The sequence below is a fragment of the Ammodytes marinus genome (genome assembly GCF_949987685.1).
Source record: "Ammodytes marinus genome assembly, chromosome: 23".
NCBI lineage: Eukaryota > Metazoa > Chordata > Actinopteri > Uranoscopiformes > Ammodytidae > Ammodytes > Ammodytes marinus.
In genome coordinates this window covers 2070865-2086211 of record NC_137227.1, presented here as the reverse complement: position 1 = coordinate 2086211, position 15347 = coordinate 2070865, and the positions used below count along the sequence as shown (strand labels likewise).

Below are 15347 nucleotides of genomic sequence, written 5' to 3'. Positions count from 1 at the left end.
AAAAAATAAATGTCTGTTCAATCGTACGCTAAATGTAGTATTTGTCACTGCTGATTTGCTGACTGATACGCTGCACTGCACCGGAGAGAGTTGGCATAATAGTACATGTACGAGCTACGCTTCAACATAGTGCAAAAATAAACATCTGTCCAGATCCAGATCCCGAGTGGCACTGGGCAGATCCGATAGTTTTAATCTTCAACAGACACTTTACGTTTGTCAATTAAGCGATTCCAGACCTTCTGTACAAATTAAATGAAGTACGATGGTCTGGTAGGACCAGGCTACTTTGAGTTGCCTCTGTGTAGGAAATGTGCTAGGCTATATAAATAAACTTGCCTTGCATTTTTCCTCAACAGAAAGTCTCCCGCATCAATGACATAGTGAAGCAGGTGCTGCTGATATTCCCACACTTCTGTCTGGGCAGAGGGCTCATTGACATGGCCAAGAACCAGGCCATGGCCACACTCTTCAGCAGCTTTGGTAAGACCCCACCGCCATACTACTGTATAATCCCAGAGAAAAGAAGAAATCAAAATGTTGGCTGCTCCTTTTGGGTTTTGTATGGTTGCGTGTACATGTGGTGTGTCTGGCCGTCGTTGTCCATATTAAGGTGTAATATTCATGTAGTTGTCTCTTTTGTAACTGTTTTTAATTGTTTTATGTCATTCCATATGTCATCTGTCCAAGGATTGTTTGGGATGGGTGGGGTTATAAATGTTGTGTATTTTTGTTAAAAAAATAAAAGTTTAAAAATTGTTTATGGAAAAATAAATAACAGATTTAATAGTTCATTTTGTGTAATATTCAGCTGTTTCCCTCAAACAAAAGAGAGCATCTGCCAAGTGGGCGGGATAATACAATGTTTCCCACAACATTGCACACGGTGAACCTTTTCGAGTCGAGTGAGTCTATTTCTAGTCCAAGGTGGCGAACAAAGTTTCTTTTAATATTTCTGTATTAATCACCAGAACTCATGGAGTGATTTTCTTTCCTAAGCTTACTGCAAATTACCATCCGGGAAATAAGCATATGTGTCTGTTTTTTTTTTTGGCAGGGTAAATAATGTCAGATGTTGTTGATCTGGTTTGCTTGTCGCTTCAGGCTGCCAAATTTGAATTTTTTTGGGTGCTTTCATAACGTGTTTTCTTTCATACTAGTATGAATAAAATGTAGGTGTTTATTTGACCAAACCTAGCGTGGTCTGTTAGCTTTTGTATGTTTATCCTATATCTTTAACGGCAAGTATGTCAACATTATTTTTTTTTCAATGTTCTGAACCAAAAGTATCAACTTCTATAGGACTTGCATCAACTTAACTTTCCATAATCATTCTATCTACTATTCTGAAGGTCATTACATTATAAATGTTTGACCAGTCATACAGCCCCCCACACCACTTATCCAGAGCTCTCCACCATACTTTAAAACAGGAGAAAATGTGAATATGGTTGTGGAGGTGGAGTAAGGGGAGTTTGAGTGTGGGGGCCATCAAAAGGCAAGGAGGCAGATGAAAGAACAAAGAGGAGTCTTAACTGCGGAGAGATTGGGAAGGAAATAGTGCTTTGAGGGAATCATTTGCGGAGTGCAGGGGGAGAAAAGCAATCACAAGCTAAAAGGGCCAAGCGTGGAGAGGGGGCTATTTACCGGGAGAATGAGACTGAAAGCGCTATCGTTTTTCTTGTCTCCTTTACTCGGGCCCCCCTCAGGCTCAAGAGGTTGTAGAAGCTGAGAGAGCAGAATTGACAATGATTAGAGTGTGTGTGTTGGGATGTGTGTGTGTGTTTGTGTGTGTGTGTGTGGTTGGGGGGAGGGGGCTGTCACCATTTTCACTTGTGTTTTCGTTAGCCAAAAGAGGCTTCAACATAAAAAAAGATATCATCCGTGATTTCCTCTCGACATAGGTGAGCGATTTTTTTTGTAGCTTTTATTTTGAAGGCTAGGTGGCATTTGGCTTTCACCAAGGGAATGTGTCTGTCTCCAGAACCACACTTCAAAAAGACCTCACAAATACACTCCACTAAACTTTTTAAAAAGTTAGATGTGGCTGCCCATGAAAGGAAAAACACATGTCTGCTAAATTCCTTTTTTTGTTTTGACGTTTGTAATTTACTTCCTTTTTTTGCCTGTATTGACTGTGTATGTTTACCATTTCTTTTATTAAGGGGAAGACCGCTTCAAGGACCCACTCAGCTGGGATATGGTGGGAAAGAACCTTTGCGCCATGGCCATCCAGGGGGTTGTCATGTTTACCGTCACAATCCTCATCCAGTACAAGTTCTTCTGCAAGTCCAGGTAAAAGCAGCTCAGAGTGTTCTTACACAAAAACTTTTTATAAACCCATAATTATTCAGTCCATCCAAAAGTGACTTAACACTATCTAGTCAGGCTGTTGTTGTTGTTGTTGTTCCTTTCTATGTTTTCGATAGTTGTATGTATTTCTATCAGAATTTGTTTCATCAATCCCTCCTATTGTCTCTCATTTCAATTAATAAATTGCTTATGAAGTAAATTATTAATTTACTTCATAAGTAAATGAACCCTCTGCCGCACTGTGTTTTACAACACTAACCAATTTTCTTTCTTCTTATTTTTTTTCATTGCCTGTCGTTTACTTACTCCAAACCCAGAGTTGCTATAGAAACCAATGCCTCTGTGGCTTCTCTCCTACTTATGGAAATTGCAGATATTGTTTTGACCGAGTTCGAACTTTGAGCGGGAATAATTTGCCATGCGAGTCTGTGTTCATTTTAATGAAGGGGGTTGTTTTTGTACACTGCTCTTGACTTGCTGGACTCTACCAGGCTGATTTCAGCGAAGCCATTATCTGCTGAGGAAGAGGATGTGGATGTGGCCCGGGAACGCGAGCGGGTGTACGAAGGCAAGGCCGAGAGCGACCTTCTAAGGATCTGTGACCTCACTAAGGTACAACTGTGCATTGTGTGTGTGTGTGTGTGTGTGTGTGTGTGTGTGTGTGTGTGTGTGTGTGTGTGTGTGTGTGTGTGTGTGTGTGTGTGTGTGTGTGTGTGTGTGTGTGTGTGTGTGTGTGTGTGTGTGTGTGTGTGTGTGTGTGTGTGTGTGTGTGTGTGTGTGTGTGTGTGTTTAAAGGTGCACTGTGTAACTTTGGGTGTGTCAGAGAACATTTGCTAAGGTACACTCTCATAAACTGAATAAACAAACTTTCCTCACAGGAAAATGTGATCCATGGAACACTGTTTGAAGTGAGAAAGCTTCCTGAAAAGTTACTGTTGTTTACAGCAGCAGGGCCCACACTTTGGTTTACTACAATCATATTCTAGTCTTACGTTTGGTTCCAGGGTCCTCAAAATAATTTAGTTTTGATTTCTGATCCTATACTTGGAATTACATGTAGATAACATATATTTTGTAAACTAACGGCAGGCTCTGTGAATGTAAACAAATCCCCCTCCTCTGAAACTACATACTGCACCTTTAAGCTCTTGCTAACGTTGTGCTCCGATTGTGGTGCAGCGTGCATTATGATCCCTTAATGTTCTGTTTCTTTTGGTTTGAAGTTATTTCATTTCTTTGTTTCTTTTTCACTCCTCCTATTTTGTTAAAAATCTATAAGTTGAGGCAAAAATACTGACTTATACTGAAATATTCTACCCTCAGGCCATCAGGATGTTGCACTCTGAGCCTCTGACTTCTCTGTATCCCTGGCTTTGCCTTGTCCTCTGTGAACCCTTATGCTCTGCCCTGCACATTTGCATTTTGGCACTTTAACATGTACAAAAGGTTGTGTACATTTGTATTTACTCGGACACTGGACATCCCACCTACACACTAGGGTCAACATGTGATTTGTGTGTGTGTGTGTGTGTGTGTGTGTGTGTGTGTGTGTGTGTGTGTGTGTGTTTTTTTTATTGATGTACATAACTGACATTATACATCAAAAACTTAGAATAGCAAAAACTTTTTGGAACTGCCTGCTTCATCATGTGAGTGTGTGTGGTTGGGAGGACTTTTTTCTAGTTTATATCCTCCAACTCCACCTGCACCTGCATTATCCAGTTGGCCGGGCAAACGGCAGTGACAGGTTGCCAGAGTGCAGCTGTGAGCATTCACAAACATGGTAAGTGGACATGAGAACCCCACACAAAATTGCATTTCTAAGGGGTTTAATGCTTCTAAGGTCCGCTCTCTTGCACAGTTCCGGCCCCCCTTTTTCCCCTTACCTCATGGCAGGTGAGGTGGAGCAAGCTGTGACGGTGTGTGCCTCAACACCGCAAAGATTTACAACGCTCCATCCACTGTGGCCAGATGTTCCCTCCTACAGGGCAGCAGCAGGCTTTGCAGCTCCATTGACGACAGCTGGCCGATATAAACACGCCTTTCACTTCCCAACACAATCTTTCCATCCTTTACTCCCCCCGACTTCTCACTTGCACCATACTTAATATTGCACTCATTGCTCACAGGCACAGGAGCGTGCCACACTCACTAGGGTAATTATCGAGCAAGCGCCGGGTAAAACTCTTGGAGGGGAAATGTATTGCAAATCCTCTCGCAACGTGGGATGTTCCTGTTCAGCTTAAACTTGAAGAGATAACTTTTTCCTAATGCACTTTGAAGCCCCTGTAAAGCCTATTCCTTCTATGTAATATGGGGAGAACATTTGCATGATAGTATGCATCTGAAAAGAGTAAGGCATATTTCTCAATCCAAATTAAAGATATTGTCTTCTAATTTTGATAAACTTTACAGACATTCGGTTTAGATGAGGTGGGCTGTGCTCTGGTTCTTATTGCACAACAAGTACTTTGAACCAATCACCACAGTTCATCGCCCGAACGTTCTATAAAAAACAATGATTGTTGCCATGGAGACTGTTGTGTACGGACACACCAACACAGTCCTGTCAAACGATCTAATAAAACATTTCTTTTTACTAAGTTTATAACATTCATGAACATTTATTTTCAATCAGATATTTGTAAAAGCGTATTCAGACAACTTTAAAATCATCCATCCATCATCTTGAGGTTTCCAGAGGCTTAAACACTGCAAATACAGTGGCAGAAACTTAACGCTATTAGCTTGGATTCCATTGTACTGGTCTGCTGTTGACAAGCAGCCATTTGTTTCACAGTCGACAATATTTCTTTCTAGATGAGACCAAGTGGCCCCGTCAAGCAGACAGAAAACAGCCTAGGAGGTGGCAGAAAGGCAATGGGGATTCTTTCCTGCAGTGCCCTCACTGACTCCCACCACAGCTGTGCCCCATCCGTTTCTTGGAGGGGGTGCAGCAGATAACAAATTGATCAATGAGCAGGGTTTTGGCTTTTTTGGTGGCCACGCGCCACAAGCTGGGGCCCCTCATAAATCCAGGCGTTCCTCTGGAGCGATCGACAGGCCATCAATCATGTGTCAAACTCCCCTCTCCTGTATGCTCTGAACAGGAGACTTTTTTGCCAACCTGCTAGCCTCCACTTAGCTGCTGCATTAGCGTCGGTGCTGTAATCGATAGAGACCGTAATGGAAGTGTGTCCATCTGCGAGCCCCCTTTTTTCTTTTCTTTTTCGGGGCCCAGAGCTGTCACTTTCACCTTGCACTCACTCACTGATGGCGCCTTTCCACTGCATGGTATCAGCTCAACTTGCCTCGACTCAACTCACACTTTTGGCGTTTCCACCGCAAAAACATGGTACCTGGAACCTGGTAGCTGCTGCTTTTTTGGTATCGCCTCGCTCCAGGTTCCAAGTGAGCTGAGTCGATGCTAAAAGGTGACGTCGGCAGACTGCCGCCACTGATTGGCCTGAGACTCCCGGCTTCATTCTGTTGTATTTACTCCCAAACTCTCTGAGACTGTTCGAGTGTATTTTGGCTCGCCGCGTGCAGTCTTCTCTGGCTCTCTTTCATTCGATTTGCGTCACAGATCCGAAAAAACGTAATGCTATGTGCATATATTCGCTAAGCTTACCCAGTTGTGTTGGTTGTTGGAGTATGTTACGTTACATACTGTACACAACACAAGAGGAGACATATAGGGCAGATAGCCTAGATAGCTTTGACAGACATGATAGCGACCGACTGCCTTAAGGTGCGAACACACCAAACACGTTGGGTGCGGTGGCCAAAGCGCCCAACGCACCTGATCTGGCGCTTGGTCATTTTGTGTCAAAAAATGGTTCAACGCGCCCAACGTTGGTTCAACGTGCCCAGCTAGCCCAGCTAGTCTCCCCCGATATATTTATTCCCCTAATCAACCATGGCTGCGATCAGACGCGACCCGACACAACAGCGTTCATGTCCACACAAAAAAACAACAACACGGCCAACAATTGTGCCAAAAGACAAATAAACAGCAACTGAACGGAACAAATAGCCTTAAAACAGCATTGCAGATTCACGCCACTCGGAAATGAACACAAACAGCAAGGCAGCACCATACCAAACACATTTACAGCAGCATTGTGCACAGGGCAGTAGAAAATAAAGGCAAGTAGCCTACATTAACCTACCTGGCTGTGACGGGACCGTGGCTGGCGTAGATATAGGCATAAACACCGGTGCTTCGCTGTACTCGTTGTGAAAGTTCCCCGGACTTAGCCGTTATGTTTGGGTTCATTAGCCGTTATTTGGCTTCATTATATGGAGGTGGTGGCCGCACACAACCGGGTGAGTTAACTAATACTATCCGACCGGCGCTAACTTGGTTTATTGGCTAATGCACAGCCCCAGGAAGCCCATTCTCCTGGTTCACTTTCCCCACGTCTTGTAACCCCGAGCGGCTTCATACAGCACCAGGCAGCCAGCCGTAAATACATTTCCTCCTCGGTGTTGCCTCTGTGTTGTCCTCCGGTCCTCGGCTCCCACCGTCCTGTGACGTCGGGTCAAGCTCACCGCTGATTGGCCAACGCGGCTAAACGTCACGCGCTGGAGCGTTGAAAGTTAAATTTTTTCATCTCGGGCGTTGACGCTTTGGTGGTGCGTTGACGCTTTGGTAGCATGGCTGCCGCGCCGCTTTGCCGCGGCCAACGGATCCTCGCGCCTAAACCAATGGTTCCCTATGCAAAAATAGGATTTTTCAACGCCGCCACCGCACCCAACGCGTTTGGTGTGTTCTCACCTTTAGTCTACCAAATTATTCATCTATTTTATATATATGATTTAAATCCGGACATTATATATATATATATATATATATATATATATATATATATATATATATATATATATATATATATATATATATATATTAGGGCTGTCAAATTAACGCGTTAATTTCGATTAATTAATCACAGAAAAATTAACGCGATTAAAAAAATTAACGCAGATTAATCGTACTTCTATAATGCCTTTTGACCCGGTGCAAAAGTGGTGCGGAGCTGCACCTGTAGCTCGCCGGGCCGGGCGCGTGGGTTAAAGGGAGAAAGGTAAAGAGAGAAGCAGGGGAAAGGGGCCGACTCGAGGGCTCTATGGACGGTTTATGGGATGCATGAAGGTAGGAAGACATCTTACTTAATTCTCCGCAGTGTCCGTGCATTATTGATTTAGTGGGTGCAACAATGTAGGCTAGGTTCAAAACAGTGAGTAGGCCATATCTCTCAATCTTCCTCCAATTTTGTTTGTTAGCTGTCTAGCACCCGCCCCGTGTGTGTGTGTGTGTGTGTGTGTGTGTGTGTGTGTGTGTGTGTGTGTGTGTGTGTGTGTGTGTGTGTGTGTGTGTGTGTGTGTGTGTGTGTGTGTGTGTGTGTGTGTGTGTGTGTGTCAATATTTTTGCCTATGAGTAGGCTACGAAATGGTGGCAGTGCAGCGCTGTCTGTTGTGGGAGATGGAAAGTCGTAATTTTGTCTGCTTGTTTTTTTGAGAAAATTCGGCGCTAGTTCATGTATAAAGCTGGCTGAGGGGAGGAGACAGAAGTTACGAGAGACGGAGAGCGAGCGAGCGCGCGCGCGAGAGAGAGAGAGAGAGAGAGAGAGAGAGAGAGAGAGAGAGAGAGAGAGAGAAACAAACTGTAGTAGGCTATACAGCTGTTTACAAACAGGTATAAAAGTGTCATAAAAGTATGCGATTCATTTAGATTAATTAATCACAGAGCCTGTAATTAATTAGATTATTTTTTTTAATCGCTTGACAGCCCTAATATATATATATATATATATATATATATATATTATATATATATATATATATATATATATTATATTTATTTTTTATTTTTACTTTCTCAAAATGCAATTTATTGGTAATTTTAAGTACTTTTTTTTCCAATCATACCTTATCAATACATTATCCAATAGCTCTCCTAGGGTAATAATTCCGAACCACATGTACTTCTGCAGTTGCTAGGGGTTTATTGGAAACATTGTGTTGTGGTTAAGTATAACTTGCATGATTTGGTTAAATAGAACATATACTATATATATGGGGAAAGAAAACAACACCTAAATAGGATTACAAATAGGTCTGCGGCAGATCCTAGTATACTGTCTTAATTTGTCATAATGACCAACAGATTGCTATGCTACAACGTGCCCACTGCACACCCCCTATTGAAATCAGTTGAGACATCTCAAGACCACGTACTTCAATTAAGAGTATATAAGAGTGAAAATGACAACAGAGAAGTTCAAATAAAGAACTTAAAGTAATGAATGAATGCTTAAAATAAATGTATAGTCAGCTGTGGAAGCAGTGTAAATAGGGTTACAGTAAAAACATTGACCAGTAGAAAATCACTGTTGTAAAAAAAATAATATATCGACTTGTATGCAATTACACATTTGTATATAGTCCTTTATACAAATCTGTTAAAATGAACAGCATTTGGATCATAACAGGTGTTATTGATCAAATGTTGGGGGGGTACATCAAGCCGGGAGTGTCATGTTTTTTTTCCAACCTGAGCTTTAGCAATGGGCGTTTGAAGCTCGCGATTTTTCAACCCTACACCTATATCTTAGGTCTGCACGACTGTCGTCCCATTCTCTCAACTGCCTCATCTGATTACATGTCGGCCTGCTTATCATGACAGCTGCTGTGCCGCTCCATCCAGAGGGGAATTATCCTTTAATTGCCTTCCTCCTTTACGTGTAGCTGCCGCTTTGATGTGGCTTTAGCGCGCTGCAAACTATCACTATAAAGTAGTATGTTTCATCCAGGTTGATAAGTACTGAGTGTGGCTGCCAGATGGCACCGGGAAAAAGAGAACGGCGGATCCAGCGCAACTCACTCGCTTTTATCAGGCGCTTTTGATGTGCCAACTGTGGAATAAATGCGATGTCATTGTTTGTCAGGTTTGAAATGGCAGTTCTAAATTTACATTTTGCCTGCTAGTGTGTCCCTGGATACACAGCTGGGACAAGCCGACTTGTTTTTTTTTCTAACTGGTTGTTATTTGGTCCAGACAAGTCTAGTATGCAGCATATGTACACTTCATCTCCTGAAACGTATTCTGTTGCTTTTTCTGTTTTAATGAATGTTCACGCTTTCAATGTCTGACACTCACATACAGGCCTGTTAACAAACGCAGCAACATTCATCCAGAGCCACATATTCAACTTTGTAAAAAAAAAGAAAAATGGAAAAAGAATACAGCCAACAGTAGTGACTTTTTTCCATAACTGAAAGGGGCACAGCGATGTCCTTGATTTTTGAATGCCTAATGTCTGTACTGTCACACTCTGCAACAACAACAAAGGCCTTGTCTTGTCGTCCGTGCTGGAGCAAGAACAACGCAGCTTTCAAACCACTTTGAAAATCAAAATCAAAACACAGTGTCGGTTGTGGGGGAAAAAACACCTCATGCACTAAATACTTCAGACTGTCAAAATGTTTGCCTGGCTGTATTGTGTTTTATTTATTTATTTTTTGGGGGATTTCTTTACCGCCTCTGGTGAGATTATCAGACTAGAATGCAAATGGCTGAGGCAGGTCAGCGGGGGAGCATGTGAATGCGGCATGGAAAAGTTGTCAAGTGCGTCCATGAAAAAACATCAACCTGCTTTTCATTTTTTTGATCTTGGCAGGATACTGACTCAACTCAATCGGAATAGGGTATGTCTCATTCTTTGTCCTAAAGGGCAATGGTGCTAGCTTTATGGGTGGCAGTGTTCTGTGCTTTGTTTTCACATTGTTTTCACACTTAAAAGTGCAGTCAGTCATTCTGGAATATGCCCGTTGTCATGATTACTTTTTGTCAAAATATGTGAATACCTCCTCACAGTCCGCTACCTATCCATACTTACTGTGCGCGCATTTTTTTAATGTGCTGTTTATACGAAGCCTAGGTTCTGTAAACGGGTATGTTAACAAAGGGGGGCTGCCATGGATAGCGTCATGCCCATTTACAGAGCAGAGGCTGTGTATTATCACTGGATTTCTTTCAGCGCACTTACAGTCGGGACATGTAGCGGATAGTGAGGAGATATTCACTGATGTTGACACAAAGTACAAAGTCCAATTAACTGTATGTTAACTGTAAGCTCAACTTTTGCATATGGCGGCGTAGCTGTTGTTTTTAAAACATGTTATCTTCTTATACCATGGTATACTGTACCAATAGTACTTTTTCATTCATGCTTTTTCACTGAAGTCATCTCACTGTACAGTACATTGAGACCGCTCACTGCAGTGCCTGGACTTTGTGTCTATATACATCAAACATTGAATGACTTGTGAGTGTGTTGAAGGTTACTGAGGGTGCTGAAGTGGTACTCAGAGAGCAGACAGATTTCCTCATGAATACTGTCACTACAGTCACAAATACTCATGTCCACATCCTCTTCCCCTCCTCCCCTTTTGCAGGTTTACCTTGTTTTTTGTAGAACCTTTCCCCATCTGGCTCTAAATGTTGAATTGACGACGTCTTGTTAAGATTTGTATTCTATTATCTGCCCTTCCCCGCTGTGTAGGTCTATCGCTCCATATTTTCACATGCTATCCTGTCTGCCATCTTTCTCACTGCCTGGCTTCCTGCCTTCTTCCTCCTTCTCTCTCTGTCTCTCTCTCTCTCTGTCTCTCTTTCTCTCTGTCTCGCTTACTCTCTCTCTGTCTCTCCCTCTCTCTGTCTCTCTTTCTCTCTGTCTCTCTTACTCTCTCTCTGTCTGTCTCTTTCTCTCTCTCTTTCTCTTTCTCTCTGTCTCTCTTACTCTCTCTCTGTCTCTCTCTCTCTTTCTCTCTGTCTCTCTTACTCTCTCTCTGTCTGTCTCTTTCTCTCTCTCTCTCTCTCTCTCCCTGGCCAGCTGCTTGATTCATTCTTATTGTCTGTGCTCCCTGCAGGTGTACTCTCGGAAGAGCCCCCCCGCTGTGGACAGGCTATGTGTGGGCGTACCCGCCGCAGAGGTGAGCCAAGTGCTGCTGAAACACACAAGCACCCCCTTTGAAGCCGACGTCTGTTCCGCTTTCGCCCGCGCCAAAGGAATTGTTTTTTTTTGCGTTTACATATTTGTTTACTTTACAGAATCCACCAGCAAACCCCGATGTATTTCCCATCCTCTGTTGCCTGTTTGCATAGGTGTGGATTTGGGCAGGGGGGGAGGGGGGGGGGTTGGATGTTCCCCTCAATATTTAGAAATGTGTCCCCCCCAGAGGTAAAAATAACAGTTCAGGGGGTGGAAACAATGTTAAGCTATATACTGTATTTCCAAACATTTTCAGACACCCCTAAAGTGGGCCGCACCAATCCTAACTTTTCAGGGCTTCCTAGATATTTATCCCAATACACTTCACTTTCTTACCTTCACGGTTTCTGAATTAGATTGTCTCAAGTGTCTAATATGGGAACTTTAAGAGTAGTCTGATCCTTTATGTTAAATATAAATATGTCATTTCTTGTGATTGGAACCTCAGGCTAACAAGGTTTCTTTGATTTAGCAGTTTACAGTTACAATATTTTCCTGAAGATTTGAATTGGTGTTTGGCTCTGTGTCGCCTTCCACTGAGTTGAATGAGAATACCTTCCAAGCACTGCCTCAGAGAAGGTGTTAGGAGGAACACTAATCTCCTTATCGGGCTTGTTTCCTGCTATTACGTTACTGCCAAGCCTGGGCGCGCTAACAAACAGCAAGCAGGCTGGTAGAGGGGCATCGCTAGAGCAAAACAGTCTTAGAAGCCGAGGCACAAGGACTGAGAGATGCTTAGTTCTATAGATAAGCAGTAACCCTCTTTCTTTATCTCCACCTCCATCTTTCTGAAAACCTGTGTACAAAAGCCCCAGTCAAATGTATATAAGGGGAGAAACCACGCCCCCTCATCAACAACCTCACCTAGCACTACCTCCATGTGTGATCTAACTGGCAGTTAGATTCAAACCTGCAGCTCAGGGCCAGTCAGAGCAGAATGGCCTTTTTTACAGGGTCCAAAATAGAGTGTTTCATACAGAGGTATGTAGTTTACTACAGAAGCTTAAAAGAGGAGATTCAGCTATGGCTGTGAGAAATATAAAGAGTGTTGTGGACGCTACACCATGAAAACAGTTTGGAGTAGAAAACCAAAATTACAATTGTGAACCTGAAAATGTGCATTATATGTGCCCTTTAACTACATGAAACAAAGTAAACCCCACAACATGTTATACATTACACAACATAAACTGTAGAACTTGAAGCTCGATTTAGACATCTCAAATGCTGACAGGCGTGCGTGTTCTTCGGGATTTTCAGGGGGCGGAATCCGTCTTTCCCTGCCACTGTTTACTCAAAAGCTCTATGTAAATGCCAGCGGAATATTGTCATTCACGATGCCTGTGCTGATCACACAGCGCATTCCCATGCATTATTTACATCCAGCTTAGCCCCTGTGCCTATGTCTTCTACAAGCACAGGTCACAAACAAGAAAAGGGATCAATGAATGACAGAAATCAAATATTTATGCCGGAGCCCAGCGCACCCTGAGGCTGGCTCACGTGACCGCGCCCAAGCCACAGAGACAACTTCCCGCCGCATGGCCTCCAGAGGGAACTATATCATGTGCAGCATCGGGGATAGGGGAAGAGGCAGAGCATCAGAGTGTTTGTTGTAGGGATTTACACAGGCAGACAAGAAACGCTATGGGGAAATTCTTACAGTATTTGTTCCTGCACACTCCTTGTGTTGATTCACTGTTTGTTGTTTGGCTTGTGTACAATATTAAATACATTTCTTCCGTATCGTGCTAAACACTGAACCCAGTCATGCATATTCTATAAATTCAAATTTTCAACTGTATGCAACGGACAAATATTTACACACCGTCTATAGAGTAATGTTGTTTAATGAGTTAAATGGTCGTATTATTTATTCAAAACTAAACTCATCTGCATACAGAATGGGGGAGAACTGGGTAAACCGAGCCAGTGGGTGAGATGAGCCACCCCTAGTATTTTATCACAAATAAGGAAGAAGTAGTTCAAGCGAACCATCTAAATGCAGTAAAATATAAAGTATATTTCCACTCACAATTTTTTGCCTTTTCTGAATCAACGGCATCAATGATCTCAAAATTGTTTTATTTTTTGTTTAAAATACACTTTCAATTTTCCATAAAATCAACCCATGTGGCTCACGTGACCCCGTTCTTCCCTTCTGAAATGTTACCCATGAAGTACCATTGACTCCTGTTTGTTTTCCAAAGAGGCTTGTGTCTACAGAAGAACGTTGTTCTTAACGGGGGCTACTCCCCAATGTCTCTCTCCCTCCAGTGTTTCGGCTTGCTGGGCATCAACGGGGCCGGGAAAACCACCACCTTCAAGATGCTGACAGGGGACATCCCAGTCTCCAGTGGTGAGGCCTTCCTAAATGGGTACAGGTGAGGCGCTAACTCCCACTAGTGCACACACACACACACACACACACACACACACACACACACACACACACACACAAGTAAGCCATCATAATTAGCCACCCAAGATGGCTGCTAAGGTGTTTCTACAGCTCGCTCCCTTCCTACGCTTCCCTTCTTCTGTGTGACACGGCTCTTCTATTTTTCTCCATCTCCAGTCCTTGCTTTTGGTTGGCTAGGTACATTTAAACTTTTTAAACTTTGGCTCCCTCACGTCTAAGACATTTTCTCAGAAATGTATCCCTCTCCCTTGTACTTGGCACAGTTTTTTGTCTCTGTCCCACCGAATCCTTCATAAGACATCTTTGTACATGCCAAAAAATTAATAAAACCTACCTCGACTCCAACAGGCTTAGGTATTTTAGGAACAAACAATAAGGCAGCACGGTCCCGAGCACGGCTCAGTGTAAGCTGTAGTTATACGATAGGTGTTCATTTAGACATCTGGTAATTGATGTTGTGTTCGACAAAGAGAGGGAACAGCGGAACAGAGCGAGGCCTAACACAGCAGTGTTAGTGTTGATTAATGTGGGTAACGGAGATCAAAGCAGAATCCCAAAGACCTTTAGGGGAAACAATAACGCAAAAGAGAGAAAAACAGATGTCAGGACGCCCACACTTGTGTTTTCAGCTCATAACGCTTTTTGTGCATTGGCTGTGGGAGGAAACAAGAGATTGGCAGAAGAGAAGAGGCAGCAGCATCTCCTAAATGGAAGTTCTCTCCTGACGATTGTCGCTCTTATCTGTGGTTATATGCTCATATACACCCACATCGGAAAAAGCTTGCAAATGCCTCTTGCCTAAACCCTGGAACACACATCTTACCTCTACTGCATGTCTGCGTCTGAGTTTTTTTAGGCAACCGTGTTAAAACACTAAAGCGGCCACACATTAAACCTGGGCCGCGCTGCCAACGGCCGTCGGAGGCGCTTCTGCAGCGACGCTTCACTTTACCTCAGGAGGCGGAGCCTATTTTTTCGAGGAGACGTGTCTCTCTCTGTTTCAACAGATAGATAAATTCTCTGTTGAGAGTCATACCTGCAGCATTCACTGTAGTTTTACGATTTCCCTGTTTGTTTCTTCAAATTAAAACTTCGAAAAAGCGAAATTGTGAAGAAAATTTAAAAAAAAGGCAAAAAGGCACTAGGATTACTTTTGAAACTCTATATTGATCATATGCATCATAAATGACATGAAACAACCTCATATTAATGGGAATTATCTCTGAAAACTCTGTGTAGAAAGCCAGGGCTTTTAGAAGCAGCGCTGCAGCAGCAGCAGTTCAGACGTTGCATGTGTGGCCGAAAATAGCGCGAGAGAGGCAGCAGTAACAGACACGCTTCAGAGGTAGACGCAGTATGTGTGTCCCAGGGCTAACATTGCTAGCAGTCGCTCAATGACGTTGCAGGGAAAGTACGACCTGGATTACCCTTGGTTGTAATTGTGTTTAATGCATTTTTAAACCATTGTTGTCCATGTGGTGTGTGTGTGTGTTGTGCCCTCTAAGCTAAACTAACAATTGTAGCCTACTACTAATAAAATGTCTAAATTATACCCT

The 15347-nt window shown here is 43.0% G+C and overlaps 1 protein-coding gene across 1 annotated transcript in view; it reads left to right on the top strand.

Annotated features, from left to right (window-relative positions):
- Positions 1-15347, top strand: part of LOC307269424 (phospholipid-transporting ATPase ABCA1) — a gene marked incomplete at both ends in the record, with an annotated part of 207320 nt that overhangs the window by 152360 nt on the left and 39613 nt on the right. The window contains 5 exons of the mRNA XM_080052392.1: positions 360-483; positions 2166-2295; positions 2805-2925; positions 11248-11310; positions 13647-13753. Coding sequence (XP_079908518.1) covers positions 360-483; positions 2166-2295; positions 2805-2925; positions 11248-11310; positions 13647-13753 — 545 coding nt within the window. The remainder of the gene's footprint in view (positions 1-359; positions 484-2165; positions 2296-2804; positions 2926-11247; positions 11311-13646; positions 13754-15347) is intronic.